This window comes from Phyllostomus hastatus, unplaced genomic scaffold (assembly GCF_019186645.2).
Source record: "Phyllostomus hastatus isolate PE091 unplaced genomic scaffold, TTU_PhHast_1.1 phas_contig_57, whole genome shotgun sequence".
Lineage (NCBI taxonomy): Eukaryota > Metazoa > Chordata > Mammalia > Chiroptera > Phyllostomidae > Phyllostomus > Phyllostomus hastatus.
The window spans coordinates 195,212-220,318 of NW_025333912.1; the positions used below are offsets into that span (position 1 = coordinate 195,212).

Genomic DNA, 25,107 nt, shown 5'->3' on the forward strand with positions numbered 1-25,107 from the left:
GACGAAGGCAGCTATTTCACACAGGAAGATCAGGGAGGGTGTCCCACATAATGTGGTGTTTGTGCAAACAATGAATGACACAGGCCCATGTGTTTTTATTGGAGAGAGGCTTTACATCTATAAAATTTTACTTTGTTTTTATTTTAAATCAGTATTGCAAAGTGTTAACATGTGTTCCATCACAGTGCTGGGCTCATGGTTGTTCTCTGTTCAAATATTTTTTGTAATAAAACACAATTTTTGAAAAGAAAGCCCAGTCCCATCAATTTCTGAAAGGCTGGCAGGAAGGATATCAGACATCTCTAGATTTTCCCAAGTGGAGAATCTTGAGCCTGTGACTGCAGATCCTGTTTCCTTAGGGGGTCCTGCATATCGGAGGGGGCCCTGAAAAATAGCCAGTAATAGGCAATGCTGCCTAACCATTAGGCAGCATTGGTTATTGGTTATTGGTTAACCATTAGGTTAGGCATGCTTGCTTGGTTATCTGTGTGTATGCATCTATCTTGGCTTCCTGAATAAAGTGTATGTGTTTCCTAACATGGAGTGTTCCCGCTTTGAAAGGGAGAGGGGCAGGAGATGAAGAGCCAATCCAGCACATGTGTGTTGAATACGGGGAACGGCACGCACACAAAGCAAGGGAGGACACGAGATGTAAATCTACATGAAGCACTAAGGGCAAACAGCACCTGTGTGAGCTGGAGGGAAACACGGTGCCTATGCTGGCAAGCTAGAAAGCTGCCCTTTACTGCAAGCTCCAACTTCAGCCCTTCCCCTCCCTCCTCTGGGAGAAAGGGCGATAGTGTCTTAGTGTTGCCCTTTTCCCACAAGGTTGGTAAAGGGGGGTGGGGGTGGGTCGCAGCTACCAGAATCCCTCAGACCCTTTCTGGGGGAAAACATAAATTGACTAAGAAAATGTATGAGGAAGCACATGGGGCATTGGCTCTAGCACTGTGCCTCCATCAAGTATTTAATAAGCCTTTGGTGAATAAATGAAGGAATAAATAAATACACGAGGTTGCCTCATAGCAATGTTACATAAATATACTTTTTTGTTCTCAGAGCATTTCCTAGGTCACAGAAGTCTCACATACTGTGTCAGGGATGGCTGCTTTGCCCCAACATTTCTCTTTCTGTCATAACAAATACATATTTTTAGCAGAGTGCATGAAGCAATCTGTTCTTATTGGAAATGTCCTTAAAAAGAGGGCGTATGCCCTTCTTCCACCTTCCTCCTTCTTGCTAGCTGGAATTTGGATGGGATGGCTGAGTTCAAGTGGTCATTTGAGGCAATGGGATGGCAGCCCCCTGCCGAGGACGGCAGCACAGAAGGAGACAAGACTGGCTCCTACCACCGTGGAGCACCATGCTGGCCCTCAACAGCCTGTCTCTGGACTTGTTGTACAAGGGAAATAAATAAACTTTTATTTTACTCAAAACTACTGAATTCTAGTGAAATAAATTTCTATTCTACTAAGATTTCTATTTCACAATTTTACTGTTACTGATTTTTCTGTATAGTGCAGTTAAATCTAATCCTAACAGACATACACACATTAGTTCATCCCCCAACTGTAACCTTATCAAAAGTTGGTTGTCATGCCCATTTTACAGACAGTGAAATGAGGTCCCTGGTTTACTCAAGGACACACAGAACGCAAGGCTTTGGCCTCTGAGCTAAGTCCAGAGCTCTTTTCCCTACACCACAGTTGTGTTTTGGTGTGACTGATGGATATGTACAAACAAATAAAATACAGGGTCCGGCACAAATAATGCCCTTTCTTATTACAAAATCTTTTATTACAAATCATAAAAATGTAATTCTGTAACACAACAATATCATACTCGAGCATACCATATGATATTTTAGGTGAAATGTTCAAATTAAAACTATAAATTATTACACCCATATTATTACCCTACCAACCACACCCAAGCAGGTATTACTTCTGCCAGACCCTGTATGTGAAGCAGGGACATCCAAGATCTGGTTGGGAAGAAATAATATCGGAAACTGAGTATGTGCAGGTGGGAGTAGGGAAAGCCAGAAAGGAGCTGAGAAAGGGGAACCAAAGAAGGAGAAGGTGGCCTGTGTTACACTCAGGGTAACTTCGGAAAGTACACAGCAAGAAGCCCATAACTGTCCTAGACTCTCTGCCAGCAACATCCTCTTACGCAAGGAGTTGGAAAGGGGCATGACTATAACCAGCTATGCAAACACTTGGGGGAAAATCCTCCCCACTCCCCAGGCTTCTACCCTAATTGAATAACATACATATTTAAGCTCTTTGCATTTCTTTTCTTTTTGAGTCAGTTATAGTAATAATTTATCTATAAAACTAGAGTTGGGAAGTCCTCTGGCTGTCATAATTATATAGTTACTTAATATTTGAAACCAAAAGAAACATATCCTTGGTAAAAATCAGGCCCTGCACAGCTAATTTATCTAAAATATACCTTATATCCTTTTAATTTAAACATGCCTTTTAAGAATAATATGGGTATTTCTCTCTGCCCAATTCATTTTTAAAATATGAGTCATCTATTCTCCACAAAGTTTTAATAAATGTTTCTGATTACAAGTATAATCTGATTGTAAAAGGAAACAAAGAAAACCAAAAAGTGAAAACTTTTCTGGAAGCTTTTAGTTGATTTTCAACCTTACTGAAACTAACAATAAAAAATTATTTTTTGGACCCCAAATAGCCAAAAAAATCTTGAGAAAATAGAACAAAGCTGGAAGAATCACACTTCCTGCTTTCAAATTATATTACCAAACTATAGTAATCAAAACAGTATCCTATTGCATACAAAGAGACATACATCAGGGCAACAAAATAGCTTGAAAATACACCCCACACATACGCTCAATTAAATTATGACAGAGGAGCCAAGGATATGTAATGGGGAGAGGACAGTCTCTTCAATAAATGGTGTTGGGAAAATTGGACATGCAACATGCAAAAGAATGAAACTGGACCATTATCATACACCATAAACAAATATTAACTCAAAATGAATTAAAGATCTGAATGTAAGACCATTCCCATTCAGAATGTAAGATTTGAATGTAATAAATAATTTCAGTCATATGTGGAATCTTTAAAAAAAACTCACAGATACAGGGCAGACTGGTGGTGGTAGGTAGAAGGTGGCCAAACTGGGTGAAGGGGGTCAAACAGTACAAACTTCAATGTATAAAATAAATGTCATGGGGATTTAATGTAGAAGATGGTAACTATAGTTAACAATACTGTATTGCATATTTGAAAGTTAAGGGAATGAATCTTAAAAGCCCTTATCACAGGGGAAAAACATTTGTGACTATGTAGAGTGACAGATGTTATTATTTTCCCATAATTAATTATATGAAATGTGGTTCACATACTAAGTAAAATGACACAAAATTTTATGATATTGCCATCTAGAATCTCATCCATATACATTTTTAGTCTTCAATATCAAAGAAGGGAGCCCCCCAAATTCCTCCAAAAGGGGGAAGCATGATGTAGGAGACAAAAACTCTACCGAGATGGCAACAGGTCCTACCACCACTTTCTCGGGCTCTGGCTAATACCGGGAGAAAGACCCCAGGGATGTAATAAAAAATGGGAACACCTCTCTTCTTGTCACTATGAGCAATAAGTACTATGCCACTGAACTATGCTTACAGTTAGACAAACACAGTAAGTGCATTTTAAAAGTCAAGTCCTTAAATTAAATGTGAGCAAGTCTGGAAGCCGGCTTGTTGACTTGCTTGCATGTGTATTTTATATAAATGCCTTTGTTTTTACTACTTATTAGCATACTATGTGATCACTGTAAAAAATATCAATAATACATAAAGGATTCAAGAAAAAAGCAAAAATCCCACTACCCAGATTCAATCATCTTTAACTTCTTGGAGAACATTCTTGGAAATCTCTTCTCATATTTATATATACATGATATATGCTGTTTAACAACTGGCTGTTCCACTCAATAATATCTCTTGAAGATTTACCTATTAATAAATATGCAATAAGTAAAAACTGAGGCAAATCACCCTTTTTAAAGATAGTATGATAATATCACATACGGATGTACTGCAATATATCTAAAAAAACAAACTATAGTAATTTCCAATTTCCTACTATTACAAACCATATCCCCCAAAACATTAGATATATATAGATATATAGATATAGATATAGATATAGATATAGATATAGATGGTAGAGATATAGAGTTAGAGACAGACATAGAGACATATACAATGATTTCCCTTAGAGTAAATCCCCAGGAGTCTTTTTGCTGTTGTGTTGAAGGGTGTACACAGTTAAATGTGACAGAGCCTGCTAAACCACCCTCCAAAGGGCAGTCCAAACTACACTCTCCCCAAAAAGGGACTGAAATGTCCCTTCATCTACACCCTCCTGGAGATTTTACTTTCATCTCTGTTGGTCTGAGAGGTAAAGAATGACACTGTGTGGATGTTTTATATGAATTCTTAGATGTCAGATGAGGGTGAGACAAGACATATTTTCATATATGTTTTGGCTATTTACATTTTTCCTTTGGTGAGTGGCCTCTGCATGTCCTTTGCCCATTTCTCTATTCGAGTGTTTATCTTCTTCTAAATAATTTGCAAGAGTTCTTTATTATCTTTGGAATATTAACACTTTTCCCATATATTGTACATATAAGATCTGTCTGGGAAAAGTCCAACTGTTGTTAATATAACGAGAACAGTTTGCACATCATCAATGTAACCTGGCAGCCAAGGAGAGTGGACTGAAATGCACATGTGTGAACAGTGACGACTAAACTGTACTATTCAGCGGGGGCGTTAGATGCCATTGAGTGAGCATGTGTACTGTGTGGCCATGACATTCCAAATGACTGAGCCAATAGAGCAATGAGTCTGCATCAAATTTTGCAGCTATGGCAACTGGTGATTGGCAGCTTCAGCATGACAACACACCCACTCATGCACCACATTTCCTGCAGAGTTTTTTTTTGCAAAACATCAAATCACCCAGGTGACTCAGCCCTGCTACAGCCAAGATTTGGTGTCCTGTGATTTCTGGCTTTTCTCAAAACTAAAATCACCTTTGAAGGGAAGAGATTTCAGACCATCAATGAGCTTCAGGAAAATACAATGGGACAGCTGATGGTGACTGGGAGAACTGTGTAAGGTCCCAAGGTGCCTACCTTGGAGGGGATGGAGGCATCATTGTCCTTTGTACAATGTTTCTTGTATCTTCTTCAAATGTCTCTATTTTTTCATTTTATGTGGCTGGATACTTTCTGGGCAGACCTTGCATCTATAGCTTACCTTTTAACCTTGTTTATGGCCATTTAATACATAAAAGTCTGTTGTTTTTATATGTCAAAGGTAGCCACCTTTTCCATCATGATCTTTATCTTGGCTAGTATGCTAAGAAGTCCTGCTCCACACCAAGATTGCAAAACCACATCCACTTTGTTGTATTACACTACTTTCATATTTGTGTTTTCTACCTCTAGAATTTATATTGGTATAAGAAATTCAGTAAGAGTTCGGCTTTATACTTTTACCAGCGTTGTCTCATCACCATTTATTAAATAACTATCTCACCCCAGTGGTTTCAAATGCTTCCTTTCGTTTAGATCAAACGTCCATATGCACATGAGTCTAGTTCCGGACTCTCTAAACTGTTCCATGAATTTGATTGCCTACTCCTGTACCAGAAACACATTGTTTTAATGGCTATAGCTTTGCAATTTGCCTTAATATAGGTTGTGAAACTCTCCTCATTGACTTTCAAGAGTTTCCTAGCTAGTCTCACATGATTATTCCTCTAGATTAAGTTTAGAATGATCTTGACAAACTTCCCCAATAAGTCCTATCACTCAATTCGGTTGCACTGAATTCCAATGTTAATTTCAAACAATTGGGTTTTCTTCCCATCTCGGAATAATATAGCTCTTTTATTCACATTTACAGCCTCCTCCCAATTTATATCTAATATGAAAAAAGGACCATTCATATCTTTTATCCTAAAGATGTTTACATCCTCAAGCCCCTTACACAGTATACCTTTTAATTGTGAGATTTTTCTTTGTGCTGTCAAAAAGGCCTAACAATTGCAAAGTTGTAACAATGCCTTTACATTTGGAATGTTTCCATAGTTCCAAAGCACTCATCTCCGTTGCCTGGGGGGTGCGAATTGTATATCATTGTAAGATTGTTCCTCCAGCCTCCAAGGCCAGTGTAAGAGAAATGCGACCTCAAGCTGCTGAGCACATCCGGAGGGTAATTAGGAGTGAGAGTAACCAGACCTGCCTTTGCACATTCAGCCAGCCGTGAAGCCGCATTGCTGCAGCCTGCTCAATGCCGTCTGGAGTTCATGAATCATTATCTATGGGGACACAAGTCGTGGCTTCCAAAGCAGGGCCCCACATCCTGGGCAGGGGTCCAACGAGGAGCAGGGGGTGTGACAGCATGCCAGGCACGTGCGGAGACATGGGGCACCTACCCTCAGGATAAAAAGTGCCCCTCTAAGAGCAGTGAAGGGACCACAACCTGCCCCCCAGGGCCAGGGAGGCAGAAGTGCTGTCAACACTTGAGGAGTGGCGCCCTCGATTCAGGATCATGCTCTAGGTTTCCAGGTGCAGGTAGCCAGAGAAACTCTAACTGCCGAGTACCTGGCTGATCTCACCCACGGTTAGCGAAACGGCGGCCTGCAGGCTGGGTTTGGCCCGCAGATGTGTTTTCTTTGGCCTGCACGCTGTTGGACCATTTTTTTGGAACCAACATTTAACAATTTAGAGATTTCCTGTATTTTCTCTTTAAAACTTAAAAAGTCTGGGCCACACCGCGCCTGCACTCCTGTGCAGCAACACTTGGTGAGAGTTTAGCAGGGACCACTCCCACCCACCGTCTGACTTAGGGGGTGCCCAGGTCCCTCCGCTAACAGAACATCTCAGGTCTTCATCCCCCTGTCCAGTTCTTCATTTGAAAAGGAAAAAAACAAAGGCAAATGTATACAGGTGAGGAAAAATACACACAAAAAATCTAAACTTAAAAGGCTGTGCTATCTAGTTTGTATTTCTAATAGTTGGAGAATTTGACATGGCACAATGAAACTGAGAAAAATTTAGAGAAGATATTACATTTATCACTTAAAGTTCTTTCATGAAATTCATATTGTACCCTTCTGGGTGGATTCAAAATATATTTTATTTTTATTTTTAAGAGAAATGGTGCAATTTCTAGTTATAAAATAAACAAGAACTAGCATAAATAAAAAATGCGCACAGTGCTCACTTTGAGGCTTGTTCTCTTAGGGTCACATATCACCCCTTCCATCCCGGAACTGGACAGAATAGCAAAATGCACTGACACACTTGGGCCAAACCCTATTGTTGTACCGTCAACGTTAACACCCTGATACAACACATGGATTTCAAAAATCAACGTGGTACAACCCAAGTGTAAAAAGATATTCTTCAGACTATTAGAACAAAATAAAATTGAATATACACTGGGTATTAGATGATATTGAGGAATTGTTCATTTTATTTGGTAGGATAGTGTGCATCTGTGTATACTCATATCTCTTGATGACACTTTAAAAAAGAAATAAACACCATGGGTTTGCTATCACAGGGGACTGACAAATCTTTCACAGTTGTAACAGACTTCAACTGTCATCTAGGCCAGGCATGGAAAAAGCATTTCGATTTTACAGGCCAACCCCAAGTTAATAGCACTGTGCTGAGAAGAAATTTTGGCCTTTCCGAGGCAAAGGAAAAAAAAAGCCACAATCCATTAGCGATGTCGGCCAAGGACCCGAGTTAGCAGAGTGGGGCCACATGTGCTATTATTAGTCACCGTGAGAACTCCCAGGCTAGTGGTCTTTCCGGGAGCTTATTGTTTGTCAAGTTAACTCATTACTTCTTTAGACAGCTCTGTCTATTAAGTTATTTTTTATATTTTGAGCTGAAATCTTATTTCCTGTAGCTTAAAACCACATGACACAATGATTAAGTTTAGTTCCATTTTAACTCGGCAGTGTTTGAACTATTCAGGAACATTCTCCTGTCCTACCCACGTCTAAAACATCACCGGCTCTTCATCAACTCCGCACAGGGCACAGTCTCCAACCCGTGTCCTCACCACTCGCCACCCTGGACAGGCACCGATCTGTCTCCGACCCTGCTGCCCTGCGGCGCAGTAAAACTGTCTGCCGGTGTCACGCTGCCAAAGCGTCACTCCGGAAATGCCTTTCCTGGGTTCAGTCTTTGGTTTTCAGAGTCTCTGCATTCATTTTTAATTCAGATACTTAATCTTGAGCTCAATTGGGTTAGTCTGTTGAAAACTTCTAAAATCTTTCCAGTTATCAGCCCCATCTGGGTCAGTTGAAAAGAGAAAGAACTCATGGACATGGACAACAGTATGGTGACTGCAGGGGTGGGCAGTCGGGTGGGTGAAGGAGGTAGAGGGTGTGGGGGAATCACTGGTAATGGAAAAAATGCAATAAAAAATGAACTATTGCCCTGACCAGTACAGCTCCGTTGGGTGATATCCCACGAAGTGAAAGGTCACCTGTTCAGTTCAATTCCCGGTCAGGGCACATGCCTGGGTTGTGGGTTCAGTGGGACCCCCAGTGAGGCCCACATGAGGGGCAACCAATCGACGTTTCTCTCTCACACTGATGTTTCACTTCCTCTCTTTCTCCCTCCCTATCTCCTCTCTCTAAAAATAAATAAGTAAAGTCTTTTAAAAAATGAACTGCTAAAAAAATTTTTTTAAATGTCTTTTTATTTATTTATTTATTTTTAGAGAGGGAAGGGAGGGAGATAGAGAGAGAGAAACATCAGTGTGTGGTTGCTGGGGGTTCTGGCCTGCAACCCAGGTATGTACCCTGGCTGGGAATCGAACCTGGGATACTTTGGTTCCCAGCCCGCACTCAATCCACTGAGCTACGCCAGCCGGGGAAAATTTTTTAATAAATAAATGGATTTTCCAGAGCATACCACTCACTGTCTTCCCACATTTGCTGGTCCTGGTATGCTGCTAGCCAGAGAAAACAGTGTACAAAAAGAGACTCAGAGGACCCTTCCGGATCCCTCAGAAGCTTCTCAAATCCATCAACAGGCTTTCAGTCTTACCAAGAGAACTTTCAATCTTACATCTGAGCCCTGAGGGGCACTAGGCCACACACTCTGAGACAACTTGTCCTCATTGGCAGAATGAAAAATGGGCCACCATGGATTGGCTCAACATAAGTACCAAAGAAAGCTTTTGTCATTCACTCAACACGTGTTGCAAGGGCTGGACTGGGCAACTGAGGAAATGAGAAGGAATGACATAGTGGCCATGTCAACAAGTATATAGTATCTCAAAAGTAAAACACATAAGTAACTCAAGTAAAGTGATCAGCGAGCTACAAGGACCTACGGCAGTTGAGAGAAGAGGTGGGTTTCTTTGGTTCGGTTGAGGAGATGGTGGCGAAGACAGCAGAAAGGAAGCGATATTAGTGCAACTTAACAGAGGAGGCAAAAGTAGGTGGAACTGGAAGAGAGGAGACATGAGAAAAGAATAAACACCAATGGGATGAGTAATTTGATTCAGCTGAAGCATAGGGTTCACAAATACTATTAATGGGAAATAAAGTTTTATGTCCCACTAACAGGAGGCTCTTCCACTATTTATTTCCCTTTCTTGACATTTAAATGTACTGGTTTGCAGCCTCTCTTCCTTTCTGCAATGAATCTCCAGGCTGAGGTTTCTAATCCTCATTTGTCTTCCATCTCTCTGTTCCCCTTGGTAACTACCACTTCCCCTAAACTACCTAAGCTACCCCCAGCAAAAGAGTCCATGTGACTGATCCCTAAGGGGTGTTGGCAAAAGAAAAGCATGATGTTCAGGCAACAGCTCAATGTCTACATCATACCTAATAACAGAGTGGGGGATCAAATCTTCTTTGTGTTCACCTGAGGGAGGGGAAGGGGGCTGTGACGAGGGAGCTTACAGGGGGGTGAGTGGAGGTACAGCATGGGGACCACAGTCAACAACTGTGTGTGGGGCCAGGTGGGCACTTGAAACATTGGGGGCCCACCCTGTAAAGTACATGACCGTCCCGGGGTGTCCAACCTTTTGGCGTCTCTGCACCACATTGGAAGGAAAAAAGTTGTCTTGGGCCACACATTAAATACATTGCAATACATAATCACAAAAAAAATCTCATAATGTTTTAAGTAAGTTTACAATTTTGTGTTGGGTTGCATTCACAGCCATCCTGGGCTGCACGTGGCCTGTGGGCTGTGGAGTGGACACGCCGGACCACTATGCTATATGCCTGAAACTAGTATAGAATAATACTGAATGGAAACTGCAATTGAAAAAAAATTTTTAATACCTTCCCGCCACCTCCCCCCCCAAAAAAAAGAGGCATGAGCAGAGGAAAGGGACTGTAGACTCTGGAGAGTCATACGATCAACCCAAGGAACTCAGCCCTCCTGTGTTTGTTCATACATTCATTCAAACACTCATTCATTCATTTATCCCTGTCCCTCCTTGCATCCCTCCCTTCCCTGCTGCCATGCATCCAATGGCCCATAAATCCAAATCCACAGCAGTGCCCCTTAGGCCTCAGCTTCCACATCACTTCATCAGCCCCTTGTGATTGACCTAGGCCCATACAGAGCCCCTTTCAAAAATGCATCACAGTGTGACTTCTCATCTGGTGACATCTCTGCCACAGCGCAGCCTCCATGATGGAAAGAGCTGCCTTCTTACTGCTGTGTCCCTCGGACCAAGCACAGTCTCAACTCAGTAAATAACTGGTCAATGAATAAAGAACACACTGCACGGAAAAGTGGTATCACTTGAATTCCCTAGGATTCTATAAGACCCAAGATTGGTATGGCCAGGGTTGCTAACTATTCACCGGAGTTTGTTTGCTCCAAGTCCTCTGGGACATAGCTACACTCCTTTTCTAACCTCCCTTGTAGTTAGGGACAGATACGCCGAGCTCTGGCCAATGTGATGAAAGTGCAAGTGACTATGCCACTTTCCCGCTGACCCATTAAAATCCTCCCATGCTTTGCTTCCATGCCCTTCTTCCCCTCTGGCTGGACTGGAGACGAACCCTCGGGTCACCCGAGAAAGCCACGTGCTGCTCCCTGGGACCCTATTGGGAAAAGAGCCACCCTCTAATCCGTTCATAAAAGGACTAAACTTCTGTTAAATATTTGAGCCATCACACACTTAGGAGTCGATGTGTTACAGTAGTTAACCTAGTCTAACTAACCCACTGAGTGACAGCTAAAACTGGGCTCTCCCAATCTTCTTCAGCCAGCAGCCGCCACTTTTCTAAGGAGAAATAGAGGCCCTCCAGGAGCGAGTACAATCTTCCTTGGTATGTGTGACTGGACGAAAGTTCTTTTCGCTCGTGATCATCAGGAAAAGATAGTGACCTTGCCTTAGGCCTGCCTGGGCTTGGGCCACAGCCACAAAGTAGGCTGGGCCAGCTCTGGTGACGCCAGGACACTGTTTGCCTTGACCCACTCAGAAGTACAAGTCACGCCCCCCAGATCTTGGCCAAACGCCCAACTGCCTTCTCCAGTAGTCTGGCCCTGGCCTCATCTGTGCTTACTTTGCAAAAATGCCACGAAACACTGCCCTATTGTTCTCAGGGGAGAAGCTGCCAAAAGCTTTTTCCGAAAGCCACAGTAACCTGCACTACTGCCACAGAACAACGGCACCAAGTAGCTCGCCTTCTGCATAAAGCCCCAGGCCGACCTGAAAGAGATACAACCTCAGACAGAATTCATTCCCTGTAGCGAATCTCTTTTCACACTGCAGATGTGTTTGTCTCTTGCTGTTGTCTCTAGTTAATGCTAGAGACTTCAAAGAGAACTCCTCTCCCCAATGGACTGGAGCATTTAGGTAATTCAGTTCCATTAAGAGAATTAGTAGCACGTACTGCCATATAATTGCTTGTTCAACTCGGGTCCAAGAAACTATTAAAAGTGTAAATTATTGACTAACTCTTTTTTTCACTACAGGTTTGTTTGTTTGTTTTGAGAGCTTCCCAATACAATGGTTCTTAATCTTCTCAGGGTCATAGGCCCTTTTAATAATTTGGTGAAATGTCTTGACCCTTTCACAGAAAAATATAAATGTCCACAAGTGTACACACATATCACGTGAGATTTCACGTATGCTTAGGATGTCCAGTTCATGGACACTTCAGGGCAGAGGGCAGCAACTTTTCTTCAAAAGGGCCAGAAGGTAAATATGTTTGGCTACTGGGCCACATACAGTCTCCATCATGATTGCTCGACTCCTCTGTTGCTGCGCAAAAGTGTCGTGGCTGTGCTCCAACAAAACTTTATTTATAGAGACTGAACTGTGAGTTCCATATAATTTCCATGTGTCCCTAAATATGATTTTTCTTTGCATTTTTTCAGCCATTTAAAAGCTAAAAACCATTCCTCACTGGTAGTCTGAACAAAAACAGGTGACACACGTGACTGTAGCTGGTCACCCCCCAACTCTAGGACATGGGTTCTAGATACAAAAGTATTACATCTTTGTTTTCGCTAACTTCTAATGGGAATTTCACATTTTCTTCCATTGTGAATGGAAGTAGCAAATCTCAGGAGCATCAGCAGTAACTGACTTGGCCACCAGCAGAAATCACAGGTATGTTCATACCATGTGGGAGTCATTCCAAACAACACAGAATATTGATCGTGCTCATCACTATTTTTAAATTATGGTCATTGTTAGACCTTCTGCTGTATCTGGCTATTTAAGTGTACTGCTAAAGAAGCACATATGTTATTATATCACAGGTATGATTTTAATATTTTGATAACTGTATTTCAGTATCATTGATTTCCCTTCTAACCCTATAGATTTCATTTTCTGGATTTAAAAACAGAATTCCGAGAAGCAGTCCTGAGCTTTTACCAAATACCAACGAGGTTCATCAGACAGAAAAGGTTCGTCAGACAGAAAAGGTTCAGAGGGCTGAGCGGGCAAAACCACAGCATCGCCTACCAGAGCATTCACATCCTCCGTTTTGTGGATGAGCATCCGTATCTCCTCTGGGTCGCCGCTGAAGATGGCCTGGACCAGGGGTGGCTGGAAGCACAGGAGAATTGGAATTACAACTACAATTAGATACATTTGATCATATTCAGAGGCAGATGGCTAGAAAATTTCATCCCCAAAAGTTGATCCAACAATCGTCAATTGGCAAACAGGGACGAATACAGCTCAGACCCACGCTCGCTAGAAGTCTCGTGGGGGAGACATCTGCACAAGGAAATCACTGTCACATGAACTGAAATCTGTGACAGACAGTCACAGCTAACCCGGGGCTATGAGTGTAACAAAAATCACCCGTAGTTGAAATTGCCCTTGAAAGGCCCTCAAACTCCCCATCAAGGAGACCACCAAATCTGTGGGGTTTGCATGCAGTCCTCCTGCCGCCCCACCCCCTCTCATTACACAGTGTTCCCTGGAACCCTCCAACAATTCCATTCCTAGAGGATTCATGGCCATGTTCCTGCTTTGGCCATCGAACACTGCCTTGTCAATGTTCAGAAAGCTTTGCAGTCATTCCCAAACATTTCCCACAGCTTTAGCCAGCAAGCACTGAATGTTTTACACACGATCACGATCCACTGCCTGTTCGAAGTATGTGGCATAATGGCGGGTTAAAGGAAGGAGGGGCATTACTGAGTGCTTATTACTGAAACACCTACATTAAACGGGATCCAACACACAGCAGACAGATTTACACAGTGTGATGGAAACACAGCTGAAAGAGAAACTAGCTCTGCTGGGGGGCAGGGTAAGGTGAGGAAAAGAGTGAACCCAGAAAAGCATCATGGGAGGCAGCTCACTCACTATGAGTTTGCACACAGGCAAGGAAGGGCATCCCAGGCAAAGAAATGAGAGTGTGCACAGGTGTGAACACACAGAGGACCAGGAATGTCGGAAGTGCTGCCAAGAAGTGGTGACCAGAGGGTGGGGTAAAAGGGAGCAAGTAGTGGGCTCTGGGGTTGGCGCTGGGTTTGCCCCACGTGGAAGAGAACCCTGTTCGAAGCCAGCTCCACCACCTGCCAGCTACATGCTGAGCGCATTTCCCATGCATGACCCAGGGTAGGCGTGACCTTTGCTGCCCAGCCCCTCACAGGGCTGTTATTAGGAACAAATGAGATACTGGATGGGAAAACCCTTTGAAGCCATACAACCCTACACAATAACATGTTTTCATCAGGAAATGTTTAACAATGTGAATATGGAATATTTGACCATTTTTTTCAAACTTTCAAAACCTCAGCAGTTACACACACACACACACACACACACACACACTCACTCATTCACTGAAAACTTTTGTTAAAACTTTAGTCCTAGTGGACAATTAGATGATGGTTTCCCAAACTTGTGTGACCACAAAAATCACCTGAGATCCTTCTTAAAACAATATCCCCAGATCCCTTCCCTGGAGATTCTGATTTGGTATGTCTAGGGAGAGAGCCTGTGCATGTAGGTTTTTAATAAACACTCACTGAATTCTTAGAAGTGGCAAACACTGGGTCAAGGTAAAATCCTTAGCATTGATGGCCTCAACCTCCTACCATGCTATCTGTGTGAGAATCCCAGTCCTCATTTTTCCTACAAATTTTCTTTTCTCTTTTTTACCATCCAGTTGCCTTTCTTACAGGTTTTAATGGTGTTTCTTGCTAATTGGGGGGACCAATATAAGTGTTATCAGTGGGATATACAAGGTCTGTCCAGAAGGTACCAGCCATGTAATATGAAAAGTAGAGACATCTATTGAGTAAGACACAAGATACAAGAAATATTGTACATGGGACAATGATACTTCAATCTCCTTCAAAGTAGGCACCTTGGGACCTCACACAGTTCTCCCAATCACCATCAGCTGTCCCATCATATTTTCTTCAATCTCATTGACAATCTGAAATCTCTTCACTTTCAAAAGTGGTTTTAGTTCTGGGAAAAGCCAGAAGTCACAGGGCCCCAAACCTGGGCTGCAGAGGGGACAAGTCACCTGGGATTTGATGTTTTGCCAAAAAACTCTGCAGGAGATGTGATGCGTGAGCGGGTGCATTGTTGTGATAAAGCTGCCAATCACCCGTTGCCCAGAGCTGTGGCCTTCTGAACCATCCAAATAGTTTCCACAGAGGAATGTTCAAGCTTAGTGCAAAATTTGATGCAGATTCGTTGCTCTACTCACTCAGTCATTTTGAATTCAATGGCCACACAGTACACATGCTCACTCAATGGAGTCTACTGCCCACACTGACTAGTATGAAGTTGTCATTGTTCACGCATGAGCATTCCAGTCCACTCTCCTTGGCTGCCAGGTTACATTATGTAGCACACACTGTTCTCGTTACATTAACAATGGCTGGAATTTTTCTGGACAGATCTTGTATATAGTAAAGGTACTTAAGCAAACGCTATATTTAAAAATGTTAAATTGTAGACAAATATTTCAATATGCCAGGAACTTGTCCAGTTTTCCCCTCTGCTATAAAAGTTTCTAGCAAGTGAACAGATGTATCTCTTTTTTTGCCCAGAATATTCTCTCAGTTCTACCTTTCAGTCAAGGTGTATGATTCAGAGATATGTTCTCAAATTGCCAACAATTAAGCTGCAGGAAAGAAGTCTTGAAAAGAATGCAAGTCTTCTACTAGCTCCGTGTCAGCTGGCTGCTCTACCTGAACGAGAAGACAGACCCTGCCACGTGCCTGCAAGACTGCCTGCTCGCCTGGTCTCTGGGCTGTCTGCCGCAGGGCGGGGGCTGTGCTTCATGTGAAACACAGAGTCGGACACAAAGTCAGGATCGCAGCAAAATGTTGAATCTTGTTTATCTGTTTCATAATGCTCTATCTGCTGCACTCCTGGTCATGTGCTTATGCGCACCTTTTTGCCTTTGTGAACTCCAAAACAAATAACCAACCCCAATAACCATAGGGCGACAAGCAGAGGCAGGGTCCAACCAGATTTCAGCACTCAATCAACAGTGATCAATCAACATCTGAGAAGTTAAGGTGCTGAGAAACAAACCCATTCCCATAATTAATGTGCCACTAGTCAGGCACTTGAAGGAAACACAGCTAGGTAAGAAAAGCCTCTCATCACTCATGAGTACAAGGAATGTGTACAGACATCCTGTTGCATTCAGTCCTCACACTTCTCAAGAAAGACAAGGGTTCCAAGCAAGGGCTGGAATGTTGCCAGGGAGAGCCACCCCGGCAAAGCCACCAGGCAAGGACGCCAGCACAGCCCTTCAGCAGGGAGGGGTGTGGAGAGCTTCCCAGACACCTCTTGGCATAATCCCTGAGACTGTTTTGAAGGGCCTCATCAATGCACAGAATCCCCAACAGAGGATGGCGTGCACACTTGCCCAACACCTCCTCACTCTACTAAATCTGCTTTGAAGAGTCCTGTCAACGCACAGAATTCCCAGCACCCATTGGGAAGTAGAAAATGAACTGCTGTTGTAACTTTTCCAATATTTCAGTCACATATATTCACAGATATACCCACATTACATGTCTACATTTGCACAAGTCCCTGCATTTGTGTGTGTGTACACAGAGATGTATGTTGATTCACATACAAATCCCTCACACTCCATGGAAAAGAAAAGTGTCTGTTCTCCATAGTCCAGCTAGATCTCCAAGCCCCAGCTCGGCCGTTTAGCCACTGTGGCATCACCGTCCTCACAGCTGTGACTCTGGGCGTCATGGGATTCCAAACCAGGACTTCACAGACATACACTTTGCCTGAATGGAAGCTAGGTGTTTGCATGGATGTTAATTCTTGACCTAAATTACTGTGATTCTTGAGCAAGTTAGTATTTTTTTAAACCATTATTATGAGTGTTTCCTTTTTTTCTCTATACTCCCCCTCCACCCCCGCCAAAAAAAAAAACATGCCCAGAGAGCACTTTGGCATTCCCTTTTGTTGGGATTCTAATCTAACCCTGCAGCTTTATTTTTCCTTAGGTATAAGCACTGATTCTGAGAATAAATATTTGGAAGAAGATATATCTAAATACTGTCTCAATGACATAATGTTAAGAAAAGGTAACTATCCTAATGACAATATTCTTGCTCATAAGTATAAAGTACTTATACTGTATTAAGTACTAATTGTTAACCTGTATCTTTTGAACTTTTGCATTGACCTTAATAAAGCTCAGAAGCAAAGTCTTACCTGGAAAATGCAGAGTCCTAAGCCTTGGTGTTGACAAGTTTTTCATTCTGAAGTTTCACACATACGATACTAGTGTGTACAAAATAGGAGTACTTTGTGTGCAACAGAGTACAAAGTTGATAAATAAAAACTCATAACAAGAGTCAAAGTTATGAAAAGCAAATAGTGGCAGAAAAAAAAAGAGAGAAATTCTGACACCATGAAAACTTTGATTATCATTCCCTAAAGAAATCTGAACTCTTAAGAGAGGTATACAGCCATTTCAGCTTCAATCACCAGAATTTTCTTAGCATGCTTAGCAGCTGTAAAGTGGAAATGACTGCTATGTGCTGTGGATATTGTCACAGTCCCTCACATAGGTTCAGAAGGCACAAGAATACTTCCTGGGCTCCTGTACTAAGGGTACAAGTGAGGTTCAATATTCAGATGAGGCCTGTCCTGTTTTAACATCACCAACTATCCACACCCTACCATCTGTGCTAGGAGTGCTCACTGCTGTCTTTTAAAGGTAACAACTGTCTGCAAGGCTGAGATGTGCAGAGCAGAGCAGAGAGGCCCCTTGAATTTGGCAGCCATTATAAATTATGTAGCTAACATTGCTAACACTAGAAACTGAAAATTGATCAGTAAAATGCTAGTTTCTCTATGCACATCCCCTATCAGCCCATATGATGCAATATTTCTCAGTTTTATCCTCAGTCTTTGAAAACAAATTGATAAAATACCTGATTGCCACAAATAAAATGCTATGCACATACTGATACGGTATTCTCAAATGTTGCAGTAGAGTTACAATTCCACTAGGGGGAGCAAGATGGTAATTTGTTACCTGGGAGATAAATGTTCAGGTTGTGTAATTAAGAAAAGCACTTTATTCAAGACATAAAAGAACTCAAGCATCTGAGAGAGTTCTTAGTAAACACACACACCCTTTACATACCAAAAGGAAAAAAACAGAAACTTTCCTATTGATCCCTGAGAGTCTAGGTTGCTAGGGGAAAGTATCATTTGAAAGTACCATTTTCATCCTTGCTAAACCCAATTCAATTATTCCCTCAACTTCACTTTTAAAAAGTGCCTCTGACAGCTTAAGAGTAAAGCCCTTCCTGGCTTCTACGGAGAGTGTGTGGCCAGTGTAGAGTATGAACTCCAACCCGCAATTAGGTCATAGGTCCCTCCTCCAAAATCCCCTTACGAAAACCACCAATCTGATTTTTGCTAAAACCTTGCATGGTGCATTTCACACTCCCTGTGTCAGAGCTGCATGTTCTTTACTAAAGAATTGGCTTTGGAAGATAAACAGAGTGACAGAGGCTGTCACGGAGCATCTGTAACTACAGTCAATGGTAAATAGTCCAAGAGGACGCTCCAGCCATTCGTTCCAAATTCCTGGTGTGTTGCATGTCTTTTTCTCATTTTGATTGGGCAATCAGAGACTCCAAGTATCAAAGAAAACATCTTGAATTCTAATCAGGAGTGGGTGTTGGGAATCAATAAATAGCCAAGAAGAAAAAAAATTATATTCCGAAACATCTGTCCACACTTGAGTATTCTGAGTCCAGGATGTCATTACAGCAAGCTGGGAGCTTGTTTTAGTAGCTAATAGCTGATGCAGCAATAATCTGGCCATATGAAACCGTCAACTTATATGAACATGCTGAAACACTTCATTAAATAAGAACTGGTTTTTGTATGAGGGCAGTGTTTGCATTTTTACAAAAGGATAATAAAAATTTGTTCAAGTCACTAAATTTAATGGACAAAACTTGTTAGCTCCATTCATATGGGCCCTGCTGTGTGATCTGCTGAAAGCATGCCATTACATGCTTCCTGAATACAGATCACTCTGTACTTGGGGAGAAGTTCACGCCATCTCAGAAAGATGATGATGATCATAAAGTCAAAATTTGTTTCCCTTAAGAACTGTACAAAATATATTGAATCCTCATAAACATTTTTTAAAGATTTTATTTATTTATTTTTAGAGAGAGGGAAAGGGAGGGAGAAAGAGAAGGCGAGAAAAACATCAATGTGTGGTTGCCTCTCATTCACCTCGTACTGAGGACCTAGCCTGCAACCCAGGCATGTGCCCTGACTGGGAATCGAACCAGCAACCCTTTGCTTCATAGTCCAATGCTCAATCCACCGAGCCACACCAGCCAGGCCTCATAAATACTTTTTAATGCAGGAATACATATCTGAAAATGTCTCCTACAAACTATGCTGCAAAGCAAGTGTCTATAACATTTCCAATTATTATTAACAGAAAAACCATAAAATCCCAAGTATTGGTAACATCCTCTCTATATGTAGCTATTCATTAACTCTTTAAACTATGGAAAAAATAACTATTTTTAGTCAGAAAATGTAAAAAATAATATATTATCTAACCTTTCCCAAAATGAAAATAACAGAGGCATCAATTATAGTTATTTAAGGACCAGTTATCCAGTTTTTGGAACATGCAGATCCTCTGTTGCATCTTCCTTTTTTGAGACCCTCCTGGGCTATTTTTCTGCTCTTGAATACAAGACCACTCACTGCCGCTCTCACCAGCAGACAGCAAACCTGAGGAAAAGTGAAACCTGGGCACTCAGAAAAGGTTAGGTAAAAGGAAGTGATGAAACAACAGTATCGGTTAAGTTGAAATCTGGAGGCAATGTTGATTTTTGCAGGCCTGGGATCACTTTTTTTTTCACACCAGGGGCTCCACATATAGTTTCAGAGTGACCTGAGATGACCTCCTAGCCAGCGTCTCCTTATCTGCACAGTGGGGTTATCACAGTCATTTTGTAAGACGTGTTTGTGAAGTCACACAATATATGTAGCATCCCTTGTACGGGGCTGGATGCCTAATGTGCCCTCAATAAAGAGAGCGATTAATGTTGACTTTGAGTTAAAAAGTTTACAAACTTTGGCAGTCCAGTGTATTTATGTCCATCTATGTTACAATAGGAAAAATGGGGGATCTAGAGAGATCTTAAAAACTACAGAGCAAATAAATTGAGTTAGAATTAGAACCCACTCAACACCACCTGTAAAGCAGAGGGACCCATCCTGATAGGTGAGAAGTTTTTATGATCAGAGGAGCAAAACCCAAACCGAGCCTTACTTGTCCTTTGTTACTACAGTGGGCAAACTCGAAAATACCCCACAGCCTCTCTGTACTTAGGGACCTAATTTATAAAACCAAAACCAAAGCAGCTCACCTGAATAATACGGCATCTTTCTTTGACTAATCAAAGTGTGCCCCCTACTCATGTCCACTGGATGGGGTGTGAAATCATAATTTTACTATTAAAAGTTATCATAAATGTGTATACAGTTATACTGTTCCTTTACGATCCTCTGGTGGTCATAAAGGAGATTTATTCTGGTTGTGAAGGGGTCAAATGATTTGCCTGTTAGAGCAAAAGTTGAGACTAGACTTAGTTTTCTTGCTTCTTGAAGTTCAGTTCTCTCACACATGTCACGTTAATACAATGCAATGAATATAGTATATTTTATATAATTTATGGTCATGAATTCAGCCTCAGTTTCAATGTATTTTCTCTAGAGAAATATTATACATTATATGACTCACTAAGGACAAATGTCACCACATATATTCTCTCTATGTGTAGGTATATATATGCCACATAGTGAAAATATATGGGTACCTATTTTTAGATATAGTTAGTCTCAACAAAGTAACTAACAATAAAACAATCTTGCCAAAAGTTAGAAAACAAGCAGCTACAATCTTTCAAAGTAAGGAGCTCAATGTGGATTGGAGTTACCAGAAAGATGAAGAAGGTGGGTGTTACACTGGATTTTGAAGAATGAGACTGGAATAAATCGTTCCTGTTGGAGAATAATAAATGCAGATGCTGTACAAGTAAAGAACGGACTGGGGAGAGCACTAAGTCAGCAGAAGGAATTTTAACCTAGTCGTGTGGGCAAACAGGAACCGGAGTCTTGAGCAAGAGTTTACGCAAACATTTAAGCTGTCCACCGTGTGCGTTGAACATCGAAGGAGCTGAGAATGGAGCTAGCGAACCCACACAGTCAGAAGACTATTGCCATCATCCAAGGCACCACGGGAAAGAACTTTCTGGTCTTCCTTTATCTCACGTTCCCCGATTGCTACTTACAGGGATATGTGTAGTGGAAACAACAGATACTGTTTTCAGTTCTTTGATGTTGCTCCATTCCTGGATGTGAGTTTGGCTCAGCATCTTGGCCGCTTTCCGACACTCTGTAAATAGAGCCCAAATCTCCTGCCCCGAGACACTAATGTTTCCAGGTGAAATCGAGGTTACTTCCTTTAGTTCCTGGAACACTTCCATTTTTCCCCTACAGGACCTCTGCGGAAGTGAGCTCTGTTTTGTCAGACTTGTCACTTGATCACTGAATTTAAACCATAGCTTTTCAAAAATAAGCCACATCCATAAAGAGAAAAGCAAAGCAAAACAAGGCAGGCACACTTTGCCAAGTGCCATATTTTGACTGGGATCTGCTGCCAGCTCTCCACATCTTTTTTCACTCTGTCTCGTTGCAAATGGTTTGAGATCAGATCTAAACGTTAGCTGAGTTAATTAAATACCATTCTGGAGTTAACTTTTAAAGGAAGCTAATTTAAATAAGAACACAATGAATCCAAAAGGTGAACTCGTACAGAATATTTAAGTTGGTGTAATCTTAGTAAAACAAAAAGAATGAAATACTTCTACAACAGTTTCCTGTTTTAAAAAATTGTTGTAACCCTGGTTGGTGTGGCTCAGTGATTGAGTGCCGGCCTGTGAATCAAAGGGTCACCAGTTTGATTCCCAGTCAGAGCACATGCCTAGGTTGCTGGCCAGGTCCCCAGTAGGGGGTGCACATGAGAGACAACCACACACTGATGTTTCTCTCCCTCTTTCTCCCTCCCTTCCCCTCTCTAAAAAAATAAATAAATACAATCTTCTAAAAAATTGTTGTAGAGGTTTTATTTCTTATCTTAGTTTTGCTTACATTCTTTGTATAACTGTATCTTGTACCACAATGAATTCATGTAGTTTCAAATATGAAAGGTGACTTAATAATGTTAATCAATATAAGGCACTCCAGTGATCTTTGTGGGAAAAAATCACACATTCAGAAGATGATTTTCAGGGTAATAAGAGTATTCAGAGTAATTTTTTGTATCTGTTTGAATGCAGAAAGTGGTTCCCAGCTTCAGGATGTATTGTACAAACATCTTTTTATTAATGCCTGGTATGTACATCCCTTATCATAAGAAGGACAAAAATAAATCAGTATTCTTTACAAACATAATCAGACATGATCTATAACTACAGTAATATTTTCTCGTAGTTGATAGTAACTGTAATTTTTGAGAATCTCAGAAATTGGAAGCTAAATAAAGCAATTCCAGTGTCCTTTAACAACAACAAAACCAGCGCACGGAGACAGGAGGCGTCCGCCAGGGTGCTGGCAGCTCCCTGCTGCATTTCAGGAGAATGGAAGGGCCACATGGGCCATGTGCGCATTAACCCAGTCACATCCAGTCCTTCGTGATCCGGGCAAACTCCAAACTGGCTGTGCCTGAAACGTGTTAGAACCCAGATTCTTTCAAAACACCAGGAAGCCACTTTCTGCCCAACCAAGACTTTTCAAAGACCACAATAGTTTTCTTTGAACCCTCCTCCTTCGTTTCCATAGCTCTTTTCCTTTGAATTCTACATATACTCCTTGGAAAAGAAAACAGCAGTCAGACGCGCACCGCCCCTCCACATGGAGCCAGGTGGGCGAGCAGGAGATGTGCAAAACGGAGTCTGCTCCCTGCTCTGGCTGCTCAGACACTCTCCGGTCAATCCACTGAAGGTGTGGGGCTGACCGGGACCTCCATGGGTCTCCCCGCCTGAGAGGCCTGGAGGGCCCCCTGCTGCCCACTACACCAGGCTAGTCGTGGGAATGCAAATATATCAGAGGTTGCCTTGGTGCGGTCTTCCAGGAAGAACCTTCTCAACTTCCCCACTCAATGTCATGGCAGGGGTGATCGGAGACAGATGCCAAAAGGAAATGATAAGACAGCAGGAAAAGAGGAGTCCAAAAGACTGAAAAACATTAGATAACATAAAATGCCAAAATTTGCAAAAAAGAATGGTCACATGGTATTTCCTTACAGAGACACCACCTCAGTTCATATTTCCTTTTTCTCTGCCAGGAACCCCTCCCAACAACAGATGAAAAACATGTTTTTAAAAAAATCAATCTGGTAAATTTCACATAACCATATTCAATACATTCCAACAAAGACTGATTTAAAATGTAAGAAATTTACTAAGCATAAGAATGTCGCAGTCAGTCACTCCCTTGATGGAGTCCTTGAGGTGGAAGAGGCCGTAGGGGGTGGACGCAACCTGAGTACAAAGTAGATACCACAGGAGGAGTACACAGAGAAGGAAGCAAAGCTGCACGTGGCCTCCTGAGAGAAGCAGCCTTTGATCCGAATGTTGACGAGTGGAGAGAATTTAACTAGGTAGAGATAGACAAAACGGGAAGGGAGCGCCCTCCCTGAGAAGAGTACGAGCAGAAGCTGGGAGACTGAGCGAGCACAGGAACCCATTTCCTTTCGCTGGAGCCCAAGAGAAGTGGGGTCAGTTGAGGACACAGGGACCCTATGACAGAAGGCTTTGAATGCCAGGCTCTCTTCTACAGAACTTGGGAGCCATGCAAAGTTTTTGAGCAAGGAAGTGACCCAAGAGTTGTGTGTGTGCATGTGTGTGTTTATCATCACCTGAGCATATATAGCTACTGATTTTAGAGAGGGATGGAAAGGGAGAGAGAAGCATCAATGTGAGAGAGAAACACTGATCAGCTGCCTCCCGTATGCACCCCAACCAGGGATTGAATCTGTAACCTACGTACGTGCCCTGACCAGGAATTGAACCCACCACCTTTTTGGTTTACTGGATGACACTCTAGCCCACTGAGCCACCCTGCCAGGGCAAGAGTTGTGCCCCCCTTTAAAACAATCATTCTGGAAATGGATTGTGTGATGAACAGAGGAAGAGACCAGAGCAATACAAGTCAGGAGACTGCAACAACAGCCTGGGCAAGACGTGGTCCTTGGAATGGAGTGTCGGTCAGTGATGAGGAAGCACTTACTGCTGGTGGCCAAGTGGATCTAGAAGGTAAGTGAACTATATCCACCCTCATGCAGCGAGAGCCAGCCTGCTCAGGCCTGTTGCTGCCTGCATTCAGAAAGACCCTCACCAACTTCCTTTGTGGGATGCACGGCCCTCTGGAGCAGAGGCGCCCAGCCAGGGGCAGAGGAGCACCGGAAGTCCTGCAGCATTTGCTTTCTTTACTTTTCCACTTGAGCAAGGCCCTCCAGTTGCACCCTGTTCCGTGCAGCTCAGGGACAGGAAGTTCCTAAGGCTCTGAAGTCAGTGAGCATCCTGCCTCTGCAGAACCTGCTGCTTCTCTCCCCACTTCACCGCAGAAACCAGGGCGCCAAGGCTTTCGGTTTGGGCGCTACCTTCACAGTTTAGGTTCTGACAGAAAACTTATCTTTATGTCATGAGAAAGAAAAAAAACTTATCTTCATGTCCCAAGCTGAAACAAACAAAGAAACCCCAACCCGAATATATTATTATCTTTATTTCCTAATTCTAAATTTTAATCAAAGGGCACTCATTTTTTCTAAGCACACAAAGTTTGAAAACTAGAAAGAAGTATTATGGGGAAGGGACTTTCCAGTGCATGAAACCTCTATGTGCTTTCTCTTTCCTCTTGCTGGCTTTTAATCTTTCCCTGTTCCAACAATACAGAGACAAGATTAAGGAAAAACTTAATAACCTTTCCCACCACCACTGTTAACAGGCTAATGTGTATCCTTC

At 42.2% G+C, this 25,107-nt stretch overlaps 1 protein-coding gene across 5 annotated transcripts in view; it reads right to left on the reverse strand.

The window, feature by feature from the left end:
• ANKRD44 (ankyrin repeat domain 44) overlaps positions 1–25,107 on the reverse strand; it is a 292,499-nt gene that overhangs the window by 170,886 nt on the left and 96,506 nt on the right. For all 5 annotated transcript variants that reach the window (XM_045847583.1, XM_045847579.1, XM_045847582.1 and 2 more), the window contains exon 2: positions 13,037–13,120. In XM_045847583.1, the coding sequence (XP_045703539.1) occupies positions 13,037–13,120 (84 nt within the window). The remainder of the gene's footprint in view (positions 1–13,036; positions 13,121–25,107) is intronic.